Raw genomic sequence first — 25143 nt, forward strand, 5'->3', positions numbered from 1 at the left:
CCACTTCATCGTGCCCATTGCCCAGCCAGTGATAGATGAGTCTGCTGGTACATTGACCCATAACGCAACATTCCCCGTGCACGCTACACAACAACATTGTGACCCTGCTGAAAGTCAGGTTGCTCTTCCCGCATACCATACCACCTTACACGGGGACAAAGAGGAAGGTGCAGATGAAAGTGCAGGTTCCTTCATCAGGTGGGGGGAGGAATACTAGTTGGCGACGTCACTGGCACAGGGCCTCTCATAGTACGCAAAAGTGTTGCTGCCGGTGGGAGGCGCCCCCGCCGTGCAAACACACCGCTGTACTTTGAGGGGCCCTGTGCCAGTGCCAATGCCAACGAGTGGGCCCCCCCTGCTTGCTCAGGTTCACAGCACTTGCAAAGTTGAAATACTTACCTCTCCCTGCTCCACTGCCGTGACGTGGTCCAGATTTCCTGGGCCCACTAATTACTTGAACCAGCCCTACCCCCCACAACTTTAGCCAAATGACCCCCAATTTCAAATGCCTTCCAATTATTATAAGGTAAATTACGCTTGACAAGCTTCATTAAGAAGAATGGATGGTTTTGACATTAAAATGGGCACTCTAGGTGTTTTCCTGGCCCCCACTCACTGCCGACTATGCTGCCCCATTGACTTGCATTGGGTTTCGTGTTTCGGTCGATCCCGACTTTACGTCATAATCGGCCGATTTCACTCGACCCGACTTTGGACATAGTCGGGTTTCGCAAAACCCGGCTCGACTCTAAAAAGGTCAAGGTCGCTCAACTCTACTCATGAGTTTTTTCATGAGGTCTTGTTTGAAACTTGTGCTTTGTTTTGTTTTTTTAAACAAATAAAATTTCTATTGCTTTATATGGAGAATGAGTACTGAACAAACTACCAATTTTTCACAGACTTTTCACAGACTTCATAACCATCCTCCCCAACCAGGAATCATTGTTCGCACGCATCTTCTAAGTTCTTCTTTTTTCAATATTTTCATACATGAAGTGAGCTGAACAAACCCCCTTTTTTTCGTCTGTGATTAATCATAGACTGAGCCTTTTCTACAGACATTTCAGGTCACACTATAAAATACGTATGTGCTAAAGCAAATGACCTCCACTGTCTAATTTACACACCTAACAGAATGGTCAACAAGCTATACATTGATAACTTGTACTTGTTCAAAATATTCATTAACTTATCTTAATTCTACCAATCAATGCCATTATATAAACAAAACAGTTAACAGCAAGATTAATTTAAATCAAATTGAAAAACTAAAAATGTTTGCCTACATAGTAGCAGCTTGAATGTCATTGTGATTCAGAGTTGACTAGTCCATTAGTTCAAGCAAAAATAAAATGATCCCATAATCAGTTACAGCTATAAAATAACTATCAAGAGTATAAATCAAGTGTTAAGGTATGAGCTTGCCCTGATATGGTATTGGGGTGAGAGACGTTAAAGGCTATGGACACCTCTGACATGGAAAACTATATTTTTGTATGCATTTATGCATACATTTAGCTAAAGAAAAAAGTAACTACAATCTTCATTCCTTCATTCATTCTCAACCCAGCCAACACTAGTTTACAACCTGCTCGAAGTTTATCTTGTGGGAGATTCCATTCCAGTAATAAATGCTGGATATGAACTCTGTGTATATAGTTTAAGTATCAGCAATCAGCATAGCTCTTAAACTGAACTTCTTTCATTTTTTTGTGCTTTTCCCTTTGTTTTGTCTTTTCTTTCCACTCCAACTGCACCATCCCCGAGACCACAGATACTTTCTTTTCTCTCTACAGCAGTGGAAATATGAGTATAATAACCTCGCCTACCCAGCTGATATCAGGCCAGTTTCACATATTTGACATATGGATCACAATGTCTGGACTGGCAGCAGATTACTTGACCGAAATTCAACAGCCTCACAGGTATATATGTATGAATGAGTTGAAGGAAATGGGAGGGAGAGTGGCACTTCCAGCAGCTCATAAATCTATTAGTTGAGTTTGGGTCAGGCGGCTGGTGTAGATTTTACAGTCCGTACTTGGACAGTGAATGTAAGGGTATGTTTCCAATGTCCAGATTGGCAGCGCTTTGGACGCAGCTCCGTCCAAAGCACTGCCGGCTTTTGTACGCGCGGTGATTCTGCATATGTTCATTGAATCATGCGGAATCACAACATCCTACACATAGGACGTTGATATTTATCTTGCGGAGACTGAGCATCTCCGCAAGATAAAGTGACATACTGCAGTCTAGAAAGACACGCCGCATGTTCAGTTACACAGGGAAGTCGAAGGCATCCCTGCATGCATAGTGGAGATGGGATTTCATAAAATCCCATCCTCTATGCTGTAACATCTGGACGCTGCAGATTGGACGCTGCGGCTGTATGCAGTGTCCAATCTGCAGGAAATACTGACCGTGAAAACATACCCTTGGACTGTGAAACTAGTCTTACACTTTGATAAGGGAGGGGTAGAACAGAGAGAGCCATCACAACTAGGTGAGGTGCAAAAGCTTGGATTTGAATTAGTTTTGAAAAGCAGGCAGCTATTTAAAGGACTTGCAGACACTGCACCAGCAAAATGCTAAAAAATAATGAAGACTAGTTGGAAAGTTGCTTAAATTTTCATTTAGGAAGCAAATGAATAATACAAAAATTCTACTGGACAGTGTTCATAGCCTTTAACCGTTTTTTGTTTGCAGATTGCCAAAATTCAAAAACTGCAATGACTTGAGTTGTCTCACAGAAGTTGCTGTTTGTGACTTAGATTTTCTATGCTATATGGGAACTTTCAGTCTGTCCTGCAAACTTTTTACACCATACAAAAAAAGATAATTGGTTTTCAAGAGGATTATTGTGTATGTGAGAATGTATATGACATGGTAAGAAGCTTTACAATCTGTGCATCAAAGATCCATCAGAGATATCTGCACCAGAAGATTCTAGTTTTTCCATCACAACGCCATTAGGTTCCAGTAAAGTTTTCCTTTTGCTTTCTTCCATTTTCTGTAATTCTGTAGCTTCTTCCATAGTGTTCACAAGTGGTTTTCCAAGTGTTTCCGGAAGCATAAGTGTTAAAATACCAGTAACTAAAGCCATGATGCCTACAAGTAGCTGAGAAAATAGAAATTAAATATGTTACTTTTGTTACTAATATAGTATGGAAAGCCACTATAAAGTTACAAGGGCACATTTATTAAGCCTGCCATCTCATGTGCCAGTCTTAAGTTACACTTCACTGGATTATAACACTGGTCAACACAAAAAAGCATCAGCAAAGGTAATATGTCTGTTTTATGGAGTTTGATGTGCTGATTCCAAAAATATGCTTAGTTTTGCTCTATCACAATGTTTCTGCTATAGTTTTTTTGTCATTACGTTATTTCTGCATTTTCAATGTATGTCTTTTTTCCTATGTTATTCCCATTTCTTTGCTTGTCTTACTTAATTGTGAATTTTCTTACAGGGACAACATCAGTAAAGGTTTTAGCGGGTTTTATGGGAAGGAGTATTGACAGTGCAGTCAACCAATGACTGCTTCTCAGAAAGTCACATGTTATGGGGAGGAGCTAACTGTTATGAGGCGTTAAAATTTGAGTCAGTCAGAAACGGATGGTGATGGCAGCAAGGACTGGTATGTGAGACTGACAGGAGACAGGCCTCCAAAGGGATCTGAGCCCTGCCACAGGGAGATAGAAGGGAAGGCAGCGGACAGCCACCTTCTGGGCAGTACTGGGCAGAACTTTTTATTTCCTTTTGAGCCAGAAAGGCTGTTTTTCTGTTACCATTTTGGGTTTATGATACAATAAACCACCCAGAGGCTTTAACCCACATGTGCATGTATATACTTCGAGGAGCAGCTAAGTGAGGCAACCTTCCACAGTCTCCACACTGGGGACAACTTCAGAAACTGCATCTTATCAGCTGCAAAGTTAGTTTGCTAGAGTTTGCCCAAGATGGCTGCTCGGCACAACATGCCTGTTCAGCATATTTTTGCTGACCATTCTCTTACAGATTTCATAGTGATTGGCGTGGAAATTGTTACGAAACCTATTAGAGAGGGAGATTTGCAAAAGAAAGCTTATAACAGAAAGGCATTTTGGATACTGGCATTAGATGAAAGATACCCCTCTATCTGCTACAGGGAGATAGAAGGGAAGGCAGCGGACAGCCACCATTGTGAGAGGATTTTCACTGCATTTCTGGGAGGGCAAGTCACCTCAGAGGGAAGAAAACAGCTCAGCCATTGAGGTGTATCTGAGTGAGGGTCTCCACAGAGAGAAAACCTGAAAGAAGCCAGTATCACACGAAGAAACTGCCTGTCTGAAAATGTTCATCTGTAAGGAATAGGCTGACCCGTTTACCTCACAACTGTATATAGTTATCTACCAGATTACCTCCAGTAAAATCAATCCTAAATACAAGCTGCCTCTGTCATCTCTGGGGAAATATCTACATATAGTTCACTGGCTCTTCGCATTTCTTTTTTAGTTTGTCACCACCATTGAACTGAACTTACTTTACTGTTGATCTGATTTGAAGTAGAAAAATGCCTGACAGAGAATCAATCATCTGAACAGATTCTGCTATGTGTGTGGTTCTTTTACATCAAAATGCCAATTACGTTCAATTATTATTATTATTATTTATATAGCACCATTAATTCCATGGTGCTGTACATGAGAAGAGGTTACATCAAAATACAAATATCACTTACAGTAAACAAAACTAACAATGACAGACTGGTACAGAGGGAAGAGGACCCTGCCCATGAGGGCTTACATTCTACAGGATTATGGGGAAGGAGACAGTAGGTCGAGGGTTGCAGTAGCTCCAATGGTGTTGAGGTGGCCGTGTGGTCTTTACAGGCTGTAAGCTTCTTTGAAGAAGTGGGTTTTCAGGTTTCTTTTAAAGGATCCAAAAGTAGTGGATAACCGGATGTGTTGGGGCTCTGAATTCCAGAGGACGGGTGATATTCGGGAGAAGTCTTGGAGGCGATTGGGTGAGGAGCGAATAAGTGTGGAGGAGAGGAGGAGGTCTTGGGAGGACCGGAGATTACGTGAGGGAAGATATTGAGAGATAAGTGTGGAAATATACGGAGGAGAAAGGTTATTGATGGCTTTGTAGGTCAGTGTTAGTAATTTAAACTGGATACGCTGGGAAATTGGGAGCCAGTGAAGGGATTTGCAAAGAGGTGAAGCAGGAGTGTAGTGAGGAGAGAGATTAATTAGTCGGGCAGCAGAGTTAAGGATGGACTGGAGGGGTGTGAGAGTGTTAGAAGGTAGGCCACAGAGGAGTATGTTGCAGTAGTCGAGGCGGGAGATGATTAGGACATGCACGAGCATTTTGGTAGAGTGTGGGTTGAGGAAAGGACGGATTCTGGAAATATTTTTGAGCTGGAGGCAACAAGAGGTGGCGAGAGCTTGGATGTGCGGTTTGAAGGACAGGGCAGAGTCAAAGGTTACTCCAAGGCAGGGGATTTTGGGGACAGGGGAAAGTGTGATTTCATTTATTTTGATAGATAGATCAGGTAGAGAAGATATGCGCGATTGAGGAAAGATAATGAGTTCAGATTTGTCCACATTGAGCTTGAAGAAGCGAGAGGAGAAGAAGGAGGGTATGGCTGATAGACACTCTGGGATTCTGGAGAGCAGAGAGGTGACATCTGGGCCAGAGAGGTAGATCTGAGTGTTATCGGCATATAGATGGTACTGGAAGCCATAGGAACTTATGAGTTGTCCCAGGCCGATTGTATAGATTGAGAAGAGTAAGGGTCCTAGGACAGAGCCTTTGGGGACTCCAACAGAGAGGGGGCGAGATGAAGAGGTAGTATGGGAGTAGGAAACGCTAAATGTGCGGTTGGCAAGGTATGAGGAGATCCAGGATAGGGCAAAGTCTTTGACCCCAAAGAAAGAGAGGATCTGTAGTAGGAGGCAGTGGTCAACTCTGTCGAAGGCAGAGGACAGGTCTAGGAGGAGGAGTATGTTAGCTTTAACTGTAAGTAAGTCGTTAGTAATTTTGGTCAGGGCAGTCTCAGTGAAATGGTGGGGACGTAAGCCAGATTGTAGGTTGTCAAAGAGAGAGTTACAGTGGGGCAAAAAAGTATTTAGTCAGTCAGCAATAGTGCAAGTTCCACCACTTAAAAAGATGAGAGGCGTCTGTAATTTACATCATAGGTAGACCTCAACTATGGGAGACAAACTGAGAAAAAAAAACCCAGAAAATCACATTGTCTTTTTTTAACATTTTATTTGCATAATATGGTGGAAAATAAGTATTTGGTCAGAAACAAAATTTCATCTCAATACTTTGTAATATATCCTTTGTTGGCAATGACAGAGGTCAAATGTTTTCTGTAAGTCTTCACAAGGTTGCCACACACTGGTGTTGGTATGTTGGCCCATTCCTCCATGCAGATCTCCTCTAGAGCAGTGATGTTTTTGGCTTTTCGCTTGGCAACACAGACTTTCAACTCCCTCCAAAGGTTTTCTATAGGGTTGAGATCTGGAGACTGGCTAGGCCACTCCAGGACCTTGAAATGCTTCTTACGAAGCCACTCCTTCGTTGCCCTGGCGGTGAGCTTTGGATCATTGTCATGTTGAAAGACCCAGCCACGTTTCATCTTCAATGCCCTTGCTGATGGAAGGAGGTTTGCACTCAAAATCTCACGATACATGGCCCCATTCATTCTTTCATGTACCCGGATCAGTCGTCCTGGCCCCTTTGCAGAGAAACAACCCCAAAGCATGATGTTTCCACCACCATGCTTTACAGTAGGTATGGTGTTTGATGGATGCAACTCAGTATTCTTTTTCCTCCAAACACGACAAGTTGTGTTTCTACCAAACAGTTCCAGTTTGGTTTTATCAGACCATAGGACATTCTCCCAAAACTCCTCTGGATCATCCAAATGCTCTCTAGCAAACTTCAGATGGGCCCGGACATGTACTGGCTTAAGCAGTGGGACACGTCTGGCACTGCAGTATCTGAGTCCATGGTGGCGTAGTGTGTTACTTATGGTAGGCCTTGTTACATTGGTCCCAGCTCTCTGCAGTTCATTCACTAGGTCCCCCTGCGTGGTTCTGGGATTTTTGCTCACCGTTCTTGTGATCATTCTGACCCCACGGGTTGGGATTTTGCGTGGAGCCCCAGATCGAGGGAGATTATCAGTGGTCTTGTATGTCTTCCATTTTCTAATTATTGCTCCCACTGTTGATTTCTTCACTCCAAGCTGGTTGGCTATTGCAGATTCAGTCTTCCCAGCCTGGTGCAGGGCTACAATTTTGTTTCTGGTTTCCTTTGACAGCTCTTTGGTCTTCACCATAGTGGAGTTTGGAGTCAGACTGTTTGAGAGTGTGCACAGGTGTCTTTTTATACTGATAACAAGTTTAAACAGGTGCCATTACTACAGGTAATGAGTGGAGGAAAGAGAAGACCCTTAAAGAAGAAGTTACAGGTCTGTGAGAGCCTGAAATCTTGATTGTTTGTTTCTGACCAAATACTTATTTTCCACCATAATATGCAAATAAAATGTTAAAAAAACAGACAATGTGATTTTCTAGATTTTTTTTTCTCAGTTTGCCTCCCATAGTTGAGGTCTACCTATGATGTAAATTACAGACGCCTCTCATCTTTTTAAGTGGTGGAACTTACACTATTGCAGACTGACTAAATACTTTTTTGCCCCACTGTAGATGCAAAGTGAGAGGAAAGTTCAGCATGGACATGCTGCTCAAGGAGTTTGGAAGCAAATAGGAGCAAAGATATGGGGTGATAGCTGGACATAGCGATCGGGTCAAGGGAAGGCTTTTTGAGGGTAGGTGTGATAGTGGCATGTTTGAAGGCAGAGGGGAAGGTACCAGAAGCTAGTGAAAGGTTGAAGAGATGGGTTAGGGATGGGATTAGTGTGGTGGTGAGGTTGGAGAGGAGGTGGGATGGGATGGGGTCAAGTGCACAAGTGGTGAGGTGCGATTTGGAGAGAAGATGAGCAAGCTCCCCTTCAGAGATTTTGGAGAGTGAAGTTATGGGGTTTGGGCATTGGTCTCTCATACAAAGGGGTTGTGGTGGTTGGACAACAAAGACTTGCCTTGTTTGGTCTATCTTATTCTTGAAGTGTGTGGCAAAGTCCTCGGCAACGATTAGGGAACTCGGAGGGGGCAGTGGTGGGCGGAGGATAGAGTTAAAAGTGTTGAACAAGTGTTTGGGGTTGTGGGATAAGGTAGATGCGGGGGTCAAGTAGGCCTGTTTAGCAGAGGTGAGAGCTGATTTGAATGCCAGTGTTGCTTGTTTGAGTGCAGTGAAATCATCTTGTGAATGCGTTTTCTTCCAACGCCGTTCTGCAATTCTGGACACTTGCCAAAGGTTTTTAGTGATGTTATTGTGCCAGGGTTGTCTATTGGTTCGTCGCACTCTGCTATGCTAGGGGCGACCGTGTCAATAGCTGATGCAAGAGTGGCATTGTAGAAAGCAGTGGCAGTGTCTGTGTCGTGGAGTGAGGATATAGAGGACAGTGGTAGGATAGAGTCAGAGAGTGTGTTGGTGTCTAGGTGTGCGAGGTTCCTGCATGGGTGCGCATGGTGCTGGACATGGGTGACAGGTGAGGAGGACAGGGATGAGAAAGTGAGTAGATGGTGGTCTGATAGAGGGAGAGGGGAGGTTGTGAAGTTAGATAGGGGGCATAAACAGGTGAAGACCAGGTCTAATGTGTGTCCGTCTGTGTGGGTGGCTGAGGAGGACCACTGAGTAAGTCCAAAGGATGAAGTAAGGGACAGGAGTTTTGAGGCTGCTGACTGGTGGGTGTCAATGGGGATGTTGAAGTCACCCATGATGATGGTGGGAATGTCAGCAGACAGAAAGTGAAGGAGCCAGGTGGAGAATTGGTCAATAAAGGCAGTGGTCGGGCCCTCAATCACTCATGATATTAAAAAGATGTACTAGATGTACTTTAAGTGTTCACTTGGTGTTCAAGACAAAAGCTGGGCCCCTCACGTGATATGCTTAAGTTGTTTAAATGGTCTTTGTGACTGGTTGAATATGAGGAAAGTGGCTATACCATTTGCTGTTCTCATTATTTGGACAGAACCCAAAAATCATATTAATGCTACTTTTGTTATGTCAAACTGAAGGGTTTTTCTACAAAGAACAAACATAAGATTAATTACCCTGAACTTTAATCTGCGATTAGGCCAGTTCCACATGATGGTACCTTGCCAGTTCCTGTACCACCATTGTCTGGATTGGATGAAAATAAAGTAGAATATGAAGACTATGGAGATGAAGCTACTGGCGAAGACATGGAGACCTTAAGTCAAGATGAGTATGTACCTGATGGAGCAGCTGAGCAGCCAGAACGCTTTACTCAACATGAATTAACTGATCTCATCAGAGACTTTTCATTGTCAAAACATAAAGCTGAACTTCTAGCATCTAGATTGAAACAGAACAATCTTCTTCATGATGATGTCAAAGTGTGTTATTACCGAAACAGAAGTAACACTTTAAACACAATTTTTCACAGTTGATGGACCAATGGTGTACTGTAACAATGTGAATGGCCTCTTTGAAGGACTGAATCAAGAGTATTTTGTTACAGATTGGCGATTGTTTATTGACTCATCCCAGAGAAGTTTGAAACCAGTGTTGCTTCACAATGGAATATGAAACCATCAATCCCTGTTGCTCACTCATGTCATCTAAAGGAAAGTTATGAAAATCTGTCAGTTGTTTTGGATGCTATACAATATAAGCATAATCAATGGGATATCTGTGGAGATTTGAAAGGTCTGCTAATGGGAATGCAAGGAGGTTTCCCAAATATTGTTGCTTCTTGTGTTTATGGGACAGTAGAAGTACAGTAGAGCATTATGTTCATCGTGATTGGGGACAGAGAAACATCTATGCTCCAGGTAGAGTCAATGTTCAGCATAATCCTTTAGTTGCTTCAACAAAAATCTTTCTTCCTCCAATACTTATAAAGTTGGGATTGATTAAAAACTTTGTGAAAGCCATGGCAAAGACAAATTCACAAGGGTTCCAGTACATTTCACAGAAATTCTCCAGCATTTAACCAGCAAAACAGAAGGAAGGGGTATTTGTTGGTCCTCAGATCAGAGAGCTTATGAGAGATGATGTGTTTGAAGGAACTCTAAATGATAAGGAATTTTGATCCTGGAAAAGCTTCAAGTGGATCTGTGAAAACTTCTTAGGAAAACAAAAATCTCCAAAATATGTTGAAGGTGTTGAGGAACTGCTAAATGCATACCAGTGTCTTGAATGCTGCATGTCTCTGAAAATGCACTTTTAGATTCATTCCCTCAAAACCTTGGGGATGTAAGCGATGAACAAGGCAAGCGGTTTTACCAGGACATTAAAGAAAGGGAACACCGCTACCAGAGTTTTTGGAATGGCTCAATGATGGCAGATTGTTGTTGGATATTATATAGGGACAACCCTGAAAAAAAATCGTATCAACGACAGTCCAATGTCAAGCATTTTTAATTTCTGCTCATATTTTGGTTTCTATTTTGCATGTGAAATTATTTTGGTTCAATAAAAACTGTTTTATAAGGTAAAACATTTTTTTCTGATATGTAGATTACGGTTTTCTTAATGTCGCCAGTATATTTCCTATACCTTATAATAATGATGCTGCTCCATGGAAACTATACATGCTACAGAAAAACTATATACATTTTTTAAATCAGGACAAAAAGATTATTCAGAAAAGTACAAAGTCACCTGCGATGATTACAAAAAATATTTTTTGTAGACCCGTGTAATGTACCAAATGTATTAAGAGGTATACATCTTGAGCTAATAAGACAAAAAATGAAATCTACGGCTATGAAAACCAGAAACACTTTTAACCATTTTGGCAAGCACAGCACAAACAAATTTGGCACAACTCACAATTTTCATAAAATTTTTGCTCAGTTTAAACTAAAAGTGGACACATTGATTTATGACTTCCTCCCATAAAAGAAAAATGAGACTGTCAAAAAAATGTTTAAACCATAGAACTATGTAAGCGTGAATTCATAAGTTATCACATACATATGCCAATAAGGTTAGAGAAGTCTAAAAGCCAGTACCTGTGGCATGAATATCCATACTTCTGTCAGGTAAACGCAAAATGGAGCAACCACACTTCCAATCCGACACATCATGCTCCCACTACCAACAGCCAAGGATCTAGAATTGCAAGAAAAAGAACTGCTTAAAATGACGCCTGATAAATTTTGTAAATAACATCTTAAAAGTTAATCTGTCACCCTCAAAAATGCCTTTTTGACTAACTATACAGTGATATGGATGACTTCACCCCTACAACAATCAAACTGTGGAGATTTGAAAGGTCTGCTAATGGGAATGCAAGGAGGTTTCCCAAATATTGTTGCTTCTTGTGTTTATGGGACAGTAGAAGCACTGTAGAAGTACCACAACCACAACTACCTGTTCCTGGTACAGTGCTTCTTAAAATAACTTTTAATCCACAGGCAAATAATGGGGCTTCGGTGCATCAATGGAGTGGCCATAACCTGGGTGCATTGTAACTCCTTCTCAATTGACATCTTGAGGACTGCTCTTGCTTGTAATGGAGAGCGCTCACTCCTAGACCAAACGCTGCCCTCCTTGTATGGGCACTGATGCTGGCTGTACAAGCCGTGAGTGGATGGTCGCATTTCCTTTCTGGCTCCTTACATCAGGAAGTATAGGAAATAGAGTCCACAGAGAGCATGGCAGAAGAACGTGCCGAGCCACTTTGTATGCGCCGCTGGCAGAGCCAGCATCATAGTCTCACTGCGCATGTGCAATTACTCTGGGCAGTATTCGCTCTAGGAGTGAGAGTTGTCTTTCACTAGTTATGGCAGTCCCCAAGAAGCCAAATAAGGGGTTATAACAATACATCCAGCTCCTGGACATGGCATGAGTTGACCGTAGCCCTCTCCTTTGCATATGGGTTAAAAGCTATTTGCACAAGCTCTATAGCTTTAACAAGTACAATGCTAGTATGATATTTATAGGGGGAAAGTCCACTATATCACTGTACAGTTACTCTAAAAGGTATATGGAGGGTGATAGACTCCACTTAAAGCAAACTGGACACCAGGTTTGGCCAATGTGAAGTAAGGTTACCAATTTTCAGGGCTGCAGTGTGCTAGCGAAGTTATTGACACCAGTTTGCTGGTAAAAAAATTTACCTACATACCAGATGTTCAAAACTGTGGTTTGTTCGTCACACGGATCACATATAATTGCGCTCAAAATTCTGCCTTTTCTGGCCTCCATTTAAATTTTATTGCAGTATGCTAGCGAAGTTATTGCTGGTAAAAATTGTTACCTACAGGCCAGCTATTTAAAACTGTGGATTGTCAGTCACATGGATCACATATATTTGCGCTCAAAATTCTGCCACTTCTGGCCTCCATTTAAATTTTGTTGCAGTGTGTTAGCGAAGTTATTGACACCAGTTTGCTGGTAAAAATAGTTACCTACAGGCCAACTATTTAAAACTGTGGTTTGTCTGTCACACGGGTCACATATTCAGCCATTTGGAGTGAACGTGGAAAATAATTTCCTCCATTTAAAATGGGCAAGGCGAATGGCAAGGGACGAGGAAGTGGATGTGATGGTGGTGGAGCTTGCAGAGGCCGAGGCCGCGGGCAAGCTGAAATTGTGCCACAACAAACACCCACATCTTCTCGCCCGACCTTCCTGTCTCAATTACTAGGGAACAGCAACACACCACTATTGAACCCAGAGCAGTGTCAAAAGGTTGTTGGTTGGATAGCGGATAATGCTTCCACTCACTTTGCCACCACCACCCTGTCTTCCACACGGTCAAGTCTCAGTAGCCGTGAGTCTGGACCACATATTCCTCACGCTGATCCTCCTTCTTACCACCATGCCGAGTGCCCGGAGACAACTGATCCCACACTTGGACACTATGAAGAGCTGTTCACTTTTCCATTTACAGATTCAGGCCTTTCACCCCATTCACACAAAGGCGACATTGGGAAAGTGTCACAATAAGTGGATGATGATGAGACAATTGCCAGAAAGGAGGAGAAGCAGGGTGTGAAAGTGGAAGACGAGGTAGTGAATGATATAGTAACTGACCCAACCTGGCAGGAGGACATTCAAAGTGAGGACAGCATCACACAGGTGGAGGGAGGCGTAGCACCCCAACAGGCAAGAAGAAGCAGTGTGGTGGCCACAGACAGAAGGCGGGCAACCATTCCCTGTAACACCAACATGACGGAAGTTGCCAGTCCAAATGTTAGGTCTTCCCGAGTCTGGTTGTATTTTAAAGACTCTGGCAATAACCCCAAAAGGCCATTTGCAACACCTGCCAGGCCAGCATCAGCAAGGGTAGCAAAACTACCAGCCTGACCACCACCAGCATGATCAGGAACATGGCAGCAAAGCACCTGACTTTGCGGGCCGAACCCCAGGGTCCAGGAACAGTGTCTGCGGGTGACACCATTGCTTCTTTCGCTGTTGTGCGCGCAAGCCAATTCCTCTGTCCATGGTGCATGTGAAGATGCCTCCTGCCCTGCACCTGTCATTGCACACACTCAGCTAGCACCATCAGCAAGCACATCCACGTCCTTGTCCCGGCACAGCGTTCAGTTGTCCATACCCCAGTCCTTGCCAACGCCCAACAGGCCACATGACTAAATTCACACATTTCGTGACTCCTTGCGCTCGAAATATTGCCTTTTAGGCTTGTGTAGACAGAACCTTTCTGCAAGCTGATGGCGGCCATCCCAAGGTACTCGATCCCCAGCCACCACTGTTTCTCCCGATGTACCACTTCCGCCTTTTACAAGCACGTGTCCCACAACATTAGCTGTGCCCTCAGCAATGCAATAACTGGGAAAGTCCACCTAACCAAAGACACGTGAAGTGTTTGTGGGCAGGGACGGTACATCTCTCTGCTAACAATCAAAGAGGATGCATTGCAGGTGGAGCATGATAAGATGGAGCAAGGAACCATACAGGGTAATTACACACAGCCCAGCTTCATCTCATCCCAACATTGATTGGGTGACAATGTGGAAGAGGAGGAGGAGGAAGAACAGGAACTAGTTTCATGTGCTATAGACGGTACTACCTGCACAACTGACATACTCTCTATTCAGCGTGGATGGCCTGAGGGCAGGGAGGAGGAGGAGGAAAGCATGGTCAGTCATCCTCTTGGTGAGGACATGGAAGTCTAGCCTGTTAGCCATCTGGCACACATGGCTGACTTTATGCTATGCTGCCTTTCCCGTGACCCTCACGTTTTCCAAATTTTGAGTGACAGTCTTTACTATTTGGTGACACTTCTAGACCCACGCTACAAGGAGAACTTTCTATCTCTTATTCCTGAGGCAGACAGGTCTACTAAAATGGGAAAGTACCAAAAGGCACTTATTGCAGAATTATAAAAAAAAATTCCCATCTGAAAACGCTGGCGGCAGAGGTCACAGTTCGTTGGACAACCAAGGAGTATAGGTGAGAGAGACACCTCCAATCCAGCAAAGGCAGGGAAACAATGACAAAGTTCTGGGAGAGTTTTCTCAGACCCTCTTATTGCACAGGCCCTGAGGCACGGGGTACTCTCACAAGGAAGATGTTGAGGGAGTACCTTGCTGACTGTACCAATATCCTCCATGATTCCTCTGTGCCTTATAATTATTGGGTATCCAAGCTGTACACATGGCATGAATTGGCTTTCTATCCTTGGAGGTCCTGGCCTGCCCTGCCGCTAGCATTTTGTCAGAGCATGTTTTTAGTGCCGCTGGTGGAATTATAACTGATAAGCACATCCGCCTGTCAACTGAAAATGCTGACAGGCTGACTTTTATAAAAATAAACAAGGGCTGGATTGGGCCAGATTTCTCAACACCACCAAATGATAGCAGCGTAACAAACTCATATCCAGTGTCTTTTTTGGGAGGCCTGTTCCCATGCACCTCTTCATACCCACACATGGGTATACGCTTCCTGATTTGGGCTATTTGTTGTTGTCCTCCTCCTTCTCCTCCTCCACCATATCACCAGGGTGACCATGGTCTGTGATGCAACACCCACATAATTTTTTTAAAACCGTGTTGATAATGACCATAAAAAAATTGTTATACAGTATGTTCTTATATACCCCCCAGGGGTAAATGTTTGTCAGCCCATACACTTAGTGCATGGGTATTACAAGTATAGGAGACCCACTCCTTTCTAATGGGAACATTTTTTATGAGGCCCTCCTCCACGACTCTTCCAAGGGGCATTGGAGTGCCTCCAAATTGTTGGCACCCCTTGCATTCACTGCATAGGCAAACACCATGGGAGACCATTCCTAATAATAGGAACATTGTTTTCAGGAGGCCCTCCTGAATGTCTCTTCAAAGGGGTATTGGGGTGCATCCAATAACAGTATAGGAGACCCACTGTTTAATAATGGGAACAGCAAAGCATAGCCGGCTGATGGCTCTCTAAGAATAGTGAGGGCCAACTGCTGGCCCTCTAAGAATAGTAAAGGCCGCCTGACTACCCTATAAAAATAGGCTTTGTGACTTTCAGAGTCCCTCCTGCATAAATAAAACAGGATGTGTCTGATGATGTGTCACAAACCACATGGCCAGATAAGGCTGTAAAATGTTAAAGTGACATTTCCCAGTAAATGCATTTGTCTTGGTTGAAAGCAATGCTAAAGTTCAAAAACGTTATATGTGAACATAGCCCAAGGTGTGGAGGAGCATTTTTGTGTTTGGTTATTTATTTTGCCTTATATACAAGTCATTACCCTGGAAAGGATGTTCCTTAACATATTTCCCAGGAAAATCCATTTTGGTTTCATTTTTGTATGTTTTATTGTGAGTCTGTAAAAGTGGTGTAAGACTCTGACAACATTGTTAACAGCAGTGACCTTGGAGTCAGAAATGCTTCCAGGGGTCTTCTCCATGATGTTCCCATGTCATTTGAGCACTGTTCCCATCGATTTCCACAATTTATAGTCCCTCTGCAGACCGCCAGGGGAGGGGGGCGCTGGAAAAATGCTTGAGTTTCCCATAGACTTAAATTAGGGTCGTTGCTCGGGTCAAACACCCAAGCATTCCAATTTGCTAAACTCAAGCAACGAGCACCCAAGCATTTTAGTGCTCGCCCATCTCTAGAAGGGACGTGTCATCCACATGAAGCAAGCAGGAGGACGACAATTGTAAAAAGATGGGTTGCGCAGGACCAAGACCAGGGACACCCCTCGGACCGTACCGCTCCGCAGGTGAGTATGTAAGGGGGTGGATGAGACAGCGGGTACCTGCGTGCTGGGTCCGGAACTAGAGAGGCTGCATCCACTGCTTCCGGGGGGAAGCCTGAGGGAGACTGACCTCCCCATGTGGCCTGAGGGAAGCTCTAGGGAGGAGGGGCTTCCTGCTGTAAGAAGGGGATGGAGAAAGAAAAAGGGTAAGCACGCGAAGGAAGGCAGTTTAGCACTGAGTAGCGCGTAGTCAGGCGGGCCATGTGCCCTGTTCCCCTTCCCACCAGAGAGTACAGGGCCATTGACAGGCCGTGTTCCAGCGGATCAGGAACATAGGAGCTGCTGCGCTGAGAGACTTGGTGTGCCCAGCAGCAATACTGAGAGTGGTACCGCTGCCAGCAGAGCAGAGCCATTTAGCGCAGAGCCGAGTAGAGGTGAGCTGTGCAGCGCAGAGCCGAGCAGAAGTGAGCCATGCAGCGCAGAGCCGTGCAGTGCAGAGCAGAGCCAAGTCGGGTGCTGCAGCAGACAAAGAGGAGTGCTCTGTCTGGGGAGCACCTACGTCACACAGACCAGCGACCGCCGTCGCCCGCTGCCGCCAGCAGGGACAAGAGTTAAGGAGATGTACAGTTCTTGTCCAGTGATCGCCATAAAGTCAGGTGCCAGACACCCCGGGAAAGTGAGTACCGCGAGCGTGCTGCTTGAAAAGAGACCGGGAGCCTAAACTTCAGCTATCCCTGACTGTGTTCGTTAATAGCGGCCCAAACACGCGTGACCTGACTTCGCCAGGCATTATAGTTTTAGAGCTTCTGGTCCATATACCTGCACACGCCCCAGAGCAGAGCTACTTGCCGGTGACTCCCCACACTAGACTCAGTACCATGCTAGACACCTCCAAGCACGGTAAATCTATCCGCTTCCCAGAGACTGTGACGAGGCGTCACGTACCGTTGTTGTCCGTGCCACCGTTGGATCCCCATTTGTTACAAACTTCATCAAGACAGCACATGCCGCAGTTGTCGGTGCCACCGTTGGACCCCTGAGGCACCGAACACAAGAAGACTACAGTCTGATACTTTTTCTCTATCCAATACTAAACTTTCATTCGTCCCTGACCTACCCCGACATTCTCCCAGTTCTTCCCCATTACCCTGCAACTCACTACTCCCTCTGTGGAGTGCGCTTATTGTTAATAAACCTGTTAACCCTTGCTCTGCCTCCCGTCCATCACTGCATCCCGCGTTCCTGTTAGAAACCTTCAAGTATAATAAAAGTTATATTTCTTCTCTAAGGGTATGTGCACATGTTGTGGATTTTCTGTGGATCCGCAGCGTTTTGAAACGCTGCAGATCCACAATTGATTTACAGTAGAATGTAAATCAGTGAGAAAAAAAAAAAGCTGTGCACATGTTGCGGAAAATCCGCTGTGGAAATGCTGCGGTTTAAAAGAAGTAGCATGTCACTTCTTTTTTGAGAATCTGCAGCGTTTTTGTACCCATTCCATTATAGAAATCCGCAGGGGTAAAAAATGCAGCAAATCCGCAAAAAAAAAACGCAGCAAAAACGCACAAAAAACACTGCGACAAATCCGCAGCTGCGTTTTCTGCCAGGAGAGGCAGAATCCGCACCAGAAATTCCTAAGGCTAATCCGCAACGTGTGCACATACCCTTACAGGTTGTGTTGAGGGCAGATATACAGCATCATAGAATGCTGTATATCAGCCCCGAAATGTAACATAGTAACATAGTTATTAAGGTTGAAGGAAGACTATAAGTCCATCTAGTTCAACCCATAGCCTAACCTAACATGCTCTAACATGTTGATCCAGAGCAAGGCAAAAAAAAACCATGTGGCAAATAGTAAGCTCCACTTTGGGGAAAAAAATTCCTTCCCGACTCCACATAAGGCAATCAGACTAGTTCCCTGGATCAACGCCCTATCAAGGAATCTAGTATATATACCCTGCAACATTATACTTTTCAAGAAAAGTATTCAATCCCCTCTTAAATTTAGGAATGAATCACTCATTACAACATCATACGGCAGAGAGTTCCATAGTCTCACTGCTCTAACAGTAAAGAACCCGTGTCTGTTATTATGCCTAAACCTTCTTTCCTCCAGATGTAGAGGAAGCCCCCTTGTCCCTGTCTTAGGTCTATGATTAAAAAGATCATCAGAAAGGTCTTTGTACTGTCCCCTCATATATTTATACATTAAAATAAGATCACCCCTTAGTCTTCGTTTTTCCAAACTAAATAGCCCCAAGTGTAATAACCTACCTTGGTATTGCAGACCCCCTAGCCCTCTAATAAACTTGGTTGCTCTTCTCTGCACCCCCTCTAGTTCAGCTATGTCTTTCTTATACACCGGAGACCAGAACTGTGCACAGTATTCTAAGTGTGGTCGAACTAGTGACTTGTATAGAGGTAAAATTATGTTCTCCTCATGTGCATCTATGCCTCTTTTAATGCATCCCATTATTTTATTTGCCTTTGTAGCAGCTGCCTGACACTGGCCACTGAACATGAGTTTGTCATCCACCCATACTCCCAGGTCTTTTTCATTGACGGTTTTGCCCAGAGTTTTAGAATTAAGCGCATAGTTATACATCTTATTACTTCTACCCAAGTGCAAGACCTTACATTTATCCTCATTAAAGCTCATTTGCCATTTATCAGCCCAAGCTTCTAGTTTACATAAATCATCTTGTAATATAAAATTGTCCTCCTCTGTATGGATTACCCTGCAGAGTTTAGGGTCATCTGCAAATATTGAAATTCTGCTCTGAATGCCCCCTACGAGGTCAGTAATAAATATGTTAAAAAGAAGAGGGCCCAATACTAACCCCCGTGGTACCCCACTGCTAACCGGAACTTACCTCTTCACAGAAGCTGATCAGATTAGTCTGACATGAACGGTCCCTAGTAAACCCGTGTTGATACTGGGTCATGAGGTTATTCCTCTTCAGATACTCCAGTATAGCATCCCTTAGAATGCCCTCCAGTATTTTACCCACAGAAGAGGTTAAGCTTACTGGCCTATAATTACAGAGTTCAGTTTTTGTCCCCTTTTTGAATATTTGCACCACATTTGCTATACGCCAGTCCTGTGGTACAGACCCTGTTATTATGGAGTCTTTAAAGATTAAAAATAATGGTCTATCAATGACTGTTCTTAATTCCTGCAGTACTCAGGGGTGTATCCCATCCGGGCCCGGAGATTTGTCAATTTTAGTGATTTTTAGACGCAGACGTACTTCCTGCTGGGTTAAGCAGGTGACATTCAATGGGGAATTTTTATCACTAGTCATTTTGTCTGCCATGGGATTTTCTTGTGTAAATACTGATGAAAAAAAGTCATTTAGCATATTGGCTTTTTCCTCATCCTCATCCACCATTTCACCCAGACTAATTTTAAGGGGGCCAACACGATCATTTTTTAGTTTCTTACCATTTACGTAGTTAAAGAATATTTTGGGATTATTTTTACTCTCTCTGGCAATGAGTCTCTCTGTCTCAATCTTTGCTGCCTTGATTTTCTTTTTACAGAATTTATTTAATTTTTTGTATTTATTTAATGCTTCATCACTACCTACTTCCTTTAACCCCTTAATCCCATATGACATACTATCCCGTCGAGGTGCTCTGGGACTTAATTCCCAGTGACGGGATAGTACGTCATATGCGATCGGCCGCGCTCACGGGGGGAGCGCGGCCGATCGCGGCCAGGTGTCAGCTGCCTATCGCAGCTGACATTCGGCACTATGTGCCAGGAGCGGTCACGGACCGCTCCCGGCACATTAACCCCCGGCACACCGCGATCAAACATGATCGCGATGTGCCGGCGGTATAGGGAAGCTTCCCGCAGGGAGAGGGGCTCCCTGCGGGCTTCCCTGAGCCCCCCGCAGCAACGCGATGTGATCGCGTTGCTGCGAGGGTCTTAACTCCCTCCCTGCCTGCTCCAGACCCGGATCCAATATGGCCGCGGCATCCGGGTCCTGCAGGGAGGGAGGTGGCTTCACAGAAGCCTGCTCAGAGCAGGCACTGTGAAGCAGCCTAGACTTCTCTTAGATCGGTGATCTGACAGAGTGCTGTGCACACTGTCAGATCACCGATCTGTGATGTCCCCCCCTGGGACAAAGTAAAAAAGTTAAAAAAAAAATTTCCAAATGTGTAAAAAAAAAAAAAAAAAAAAATATTCCAAAATAATGAAAAAAAAAAAAAATATTATTCCCATAAATACATTTCTTTATCTAAATAAAAAAACAAAAACAATAAAAGTACATATATTTAGTATCGCTGCGTCTGTAACGACCCCACCTATAAAACTGGCCCACTAGTTAACCCCTTCAGTAAACACCGTAAGAAAAAAAACAAAAAACGAGGCAAAAAACAACGCTTTATTATCATACCGCCGAACAAAAAGTGGAATAACACGCGATCAAAAAAAAGGATATAAATAACCATGGTACCGCTGAAACAGTTATCTTGTCCCGCAAAAAACGAGCTGCCACACAGCATGATCAGCAAAAAAATAAAAAAGTTATAGTCATCAGAATAAAGCGATGCAAAAATAATAATTTTTTCTATAAAATAGTTTTTATCGTATAAAAGCGCCAAAAAATAAAAAAATAATATAAATGAGGTATCGCTGTAATCGTACTGACCCGAAGAATAAAACTGCTTTATCAATTTTACCAAACGCGGAACGGTATAAACGCCTCCCCCAAAAGAAATTCATGAATAGCTGGTTTTTGGTCATTCTGCCTCACAAAAATCGGAATAAAAAGCGATCAAAAAATGTGACGTGCCGAAAAATGTTACCAATAAAAACGTCAACTCGTCCCGCAAAAAACAAGACCTCACATGACTCTGTGGACCAAAATATGGAAAATTTATAGCTCTCAAAATGTGGTAACGCAAAAAATATTTTTTGCAATAAAAAGCGTCTTTCAGTGTGTGACGGCTGCCAATCATAAAAATCCGCTAAAAAACTCGCTATAAAAGTAAATCAAACCCCCCTTCATCACCCCCTTAGTTAGGGAAAAATAAAAAAAATGTATTTATTTCCATTTTCCCATTAGGGCTAGGGTTAGGGCTAGGGTTAGGGTTAGGGCTAGGGTTAGGGCTAGGGTTAGGGTTGGGGCTAGGGTTAGGGCTAGGGTTAGGGCTAGGGTTAGGGTTAGGGTTAGGGCTAGGGCTAGGGTTAAGGCTAGGGTTAAGGCTACAGATAGGGTTGGGGCTAAAGTTAGGGTTAGGGTTTAGATTACATTTACGGTTGGGAATAGGGTTGGGATTGGGGTTAGGGGTGTGTCAGGGTTAGAGGTGTGGTTAGGGTTACTGTTGGGATTAGGGTTAGGGGTTTCAGTTATAATTGGGGGGTTTCCACTGTTTAGGCACATCAGGGGCTCTCCAAACGCGACATGGCGTCCGATCTCAATTCCAGCCAATTCTGCGTTGAAAAAGTAAAACAGTGCTCCTTCCCTTCCGAGCTCTCCCGTGTGCCCAAACAGGGGTTTACCCCAACATATGGGGTATTAGCGTACTCAGGACAAATAGGACAACAACCTTTGGGGTCCAATTTCTCCTGTTACCCTTGGGAAAATACAAAACTGGGGGCTAAAAAATAATTTTTGTGGGAAAAATTTTTTTTTTTTATTTTCACGGCTCTGCGTTATAAACTAGTGAAACACTTGGGGGTTCAAAGTTCTTACAACACATCTAGATAAGTTCCTTGGGGGGTCTAGTTTCCAATATGGGGTCACTTGTGGGGGGTTTCTACTGTATAGGTACATTAGGGGCTCTGCAAACGCAATGTGATGCCTGCAGACCATTCCATCTAAGTCTGCATTCCAAATGGCGCTCCTTCCCTTCCGAGGCCTTCCATGCGTCCAAACGGTGGTTCCCCCCCACATATGGGGTATCAGCGCACTCAGGACAAATTGGCCAATAACTTTTGGGGTCCAATTTCTCCTGTTACCCTCGGAAAAATACAAAACCGGTGGCTGAAAAATAATTTTTGTGGGAAAAAATTTTTGTTTTATTTTTACGGCTCTGCATTATAAACTTCTGTGAAGCCCTTGGTGGGTCAAAGCGCTCACCACACATCTAGATAAGTTCCTTAGGGGGTCTACTTTCCAACATGGTGTCACTTGTGGGGGGTTTCTACTGTTTAGGTACATTAGGGGCTCTGCAAACGCAATGTGACGCCTGCAGACCATTCCATCTAAGTCTGCATTCCAAATGGCGCTCCTTCCCTTCCGAGGCCTTCCATGCGTCCAAACGGTGGTTCCCCCCCACATATGGGGTATCAGCGCACTCAGGACAAATTGGACAACAACTTTTGGGGTCCAATTTCTCCTGCTACCCTCGGGAAAATACAAAACTGGGGGCTAAAAAAATAATTTTTGTGGGAAAAAATTTTTGTTTTATTTTTACGGCTCTGCATTATAAACTTCTGTGAAGCCCTTGGTGGGTCAAAGTGCTCAAAACACATCTAGATAAGTTCCTTAGGGGGTCTACTTTCCAAAATGGTGTCACTTGTGGGGGGTTTCAATGTTTAGGCACATCAGTAGCTCTCCAAACGCAACATGGGGTCCCATCTCAATTCCTGTCAATTTTGCATTGAAAAGTCAAACGGCGCTACTTCCCTTCCGAGCTCTCCCATGCGCCCAAACAGTGGTTTACCCCCACATATGGGGTATCAGCGTACTCAGGACAAATTGTACAACAACTTTTGGGGTCCAATTTCTTCTCTTACCCTTGGGAAAATAAAAAATTGGGGGTGAAAAGATAATTTTTGTGAAAAAATATGATTTTTTATTTTTACGGTTCTGCATTATAAACTTCTGTGAAGCACTTGGTGGGTCAAAGTGCTCACCACACCTCTAGATAAGTTCCTTAGGGGGTCTACTTTCCAATATGGTGTCACTTGTGGGGGGTTTCAATGTTTAGGCACATCAGGGGCTCCCCAAACGCAACATGGCGTCCCATCTCAATTCCAGTCAATTTTGCATTGAAAAGTCAAATGGCGCTCCTTCGCTTCCGAGCTCTGTCATGCGCCGAAACAGTAGTTTACCCCCACATATGGGGTATCGGCGTACTCAGGACAAATTGTACAACAACTTTTGGGGTCCATTTTCTCCTGTTACCCTTGGTAAAATAAAACAAATTGGAGGTGAAGTAAATTTTTTGTGAAAAAAAGTGAAATGTTCATTTTTATTTAAACATTCCAAAAATTCCTGTGAAGCACCAGAAGGGTTAATAAACTTCTTGAATATGGTTTTGAGCACCTTGAGGGGTGCAGTTTTTAGAATGGTGTGACACTTGGGTATTTTCTATCATATAGACCCCTCAAAATGACTTCAAATGAGATGTGGTCGCTAAAAAAAATTTGTGTTGTAAAAATGAGAAATTGCTGGTCAACTTTTAACCCTTATAACTCCCTAACAAAAAAAAATTTTGGTTCCAAAATTGTGCTGATGTAAAGTAGACATGTGGGAAATGTTACTTATTAAGTATTTTGTGTGACATATCTCTGTGATTTAATTGCATAAAAATTCAAAGTTGGAAAATTGCGAAATTTTCAAAATTTTCGCCAAATTTCCGTTTTTTTCACAAATAAACACAGGTAATATCAAATAAATTTTACCACTATTATGAAGTACAATATATCTTGAGAAAACAGTGCCAGAATCACTGGGATCCGTTGAAGCGTTCCAGAGTTATAACCTCATAAAGGGACAGTGGTCAGAATTGTAAAAATTGGCCCGGTCATTAACGTGCAAACCACCCTTGGGGCTTAAGGGGTTAATTCTCTAAATGCTTTCTTTTGTCACTTATTGCGCCCCTTACAGCTCTATTTAACCATATTGGTTTCCTCCTATTTCTAGTATGTTTATTCCCATACGGTGTATACTGTGCACAGGTCCTATCCAGGATGCTAATAAATGTCTTCCATTTTCTTTGTGTATTTTTAGGTCTCAGGATATCGTCCCAGTTAATTGCACCAAGATCCTCTCTCATCTGTTGGAAATTTGCCCTCCTGAAGTTTAGTGTCCTTGTAACCCCTCTACTACACATCTTATTAAAGGATACATGAAAATTTATTATTTTGTGATCACTAGGGTTGAGCGAAATGGATCGGTCATTTTCATAAGTCGCCGACTTTTGGCAAAGTCGGGTTTCATGAAACCTGACCCGATCCCTGTGTGGGGTCGGCCACGCGGTCGGCAACCTTCGCGCCAAAGTCGCGTTTCCTATGACGCGTTCAGTGACATTTCTCAGCCAATGAAGGTGGACGCAGAGTGTGGGCAGCGTGATGACATAGGTCCTGGTCCCCACCATCTTAGAGAAGGGCATGGCATTGATTGGCTTGCTTTCTGCGGCGTCACAGGGGCTATAAAGGGGCGTGCATGCTGACCGCCATCTTACTGCTGCCGATCTGAGTATAGGGAGAGGTTGCTGCCGCTTCGTCAGAAGCAGGGATAGCATTAGGCAGGGTACATTAACCCCCAAACCGCTTGTGCTGTAGCGTTTTCCACTGTCCAACACCACCTTTTCTTTGCAGGGACAGTGGAGGCTAGATTTTTCTTCCTCAGCTCTGTAGCTTATTGGGCTGCCCTAGAAGGCTCCCTGATAGCTGCATTGCTGTTTGTACGCCGCTGTGCAAACCAACTGCTTTTTTCAAAGCACAAATCCTGTAGCTCCTTCCTCTCTGCACAGCTATAATGTTTGTTTGTCCACACTTTTGTGTGCAGCAGTCCTTTTTATTGCTGCCTGCCATACTTTTCAGAGATTACTGTAGAGAGATAGTAATTGTAGCACAGTCCCTTTTTTTTTAATATATATATATATATCTTCAAGTCACTTTCTGCCACAGAAACTATACTGTAATATAGTG

The 25143-nt window shown here is 43.6% G+C and overlaps 1 protein-coding gene across 1 annotated transcript in view; it reads right to left on the reverse strand.

The window, feature by feature from the left end:
* Nucleotides 1-2839: 2839 nt before the first annotated feature.
* The window catches only part of SLC22A16 (solute carrier family 22 member 16), a 174727-nt gene continuing 152423 nt past the window's right edge, over nt 2840-25143 (reverse strand). The window contains exons 7-8 of the mRNA XM_069726137.1: nt 11095-11194; nt 2840-3118 (exon numbers count right to left, since the gene is read on the reverse strand). Coding sequence (XP_069582238.1) covers nt 2897-3118; nt 11095-11194 — 322 coding nt within the window. The 3' untranslated portion in view covers nt 2840-2896. The remainder of the gene's footprint in view (nt 3119-11094; nt 11195-25143) is intronic.

This window comes from Ranitomeya imitator, chromosome 5 (genome assembly GCF_032444005.1).
Source record: "Ranitomeya imitator isolate aRanImi1 chromosome 5, aRanImi1.pri, whole genome shotgun sequence".
Taxonomy (NCBI): Eukaryota; Metazoa; Chordata; class Amphibia; order Anura; family Dendrobatidae; genus Ranitomeya; species Ranitomeya imitator.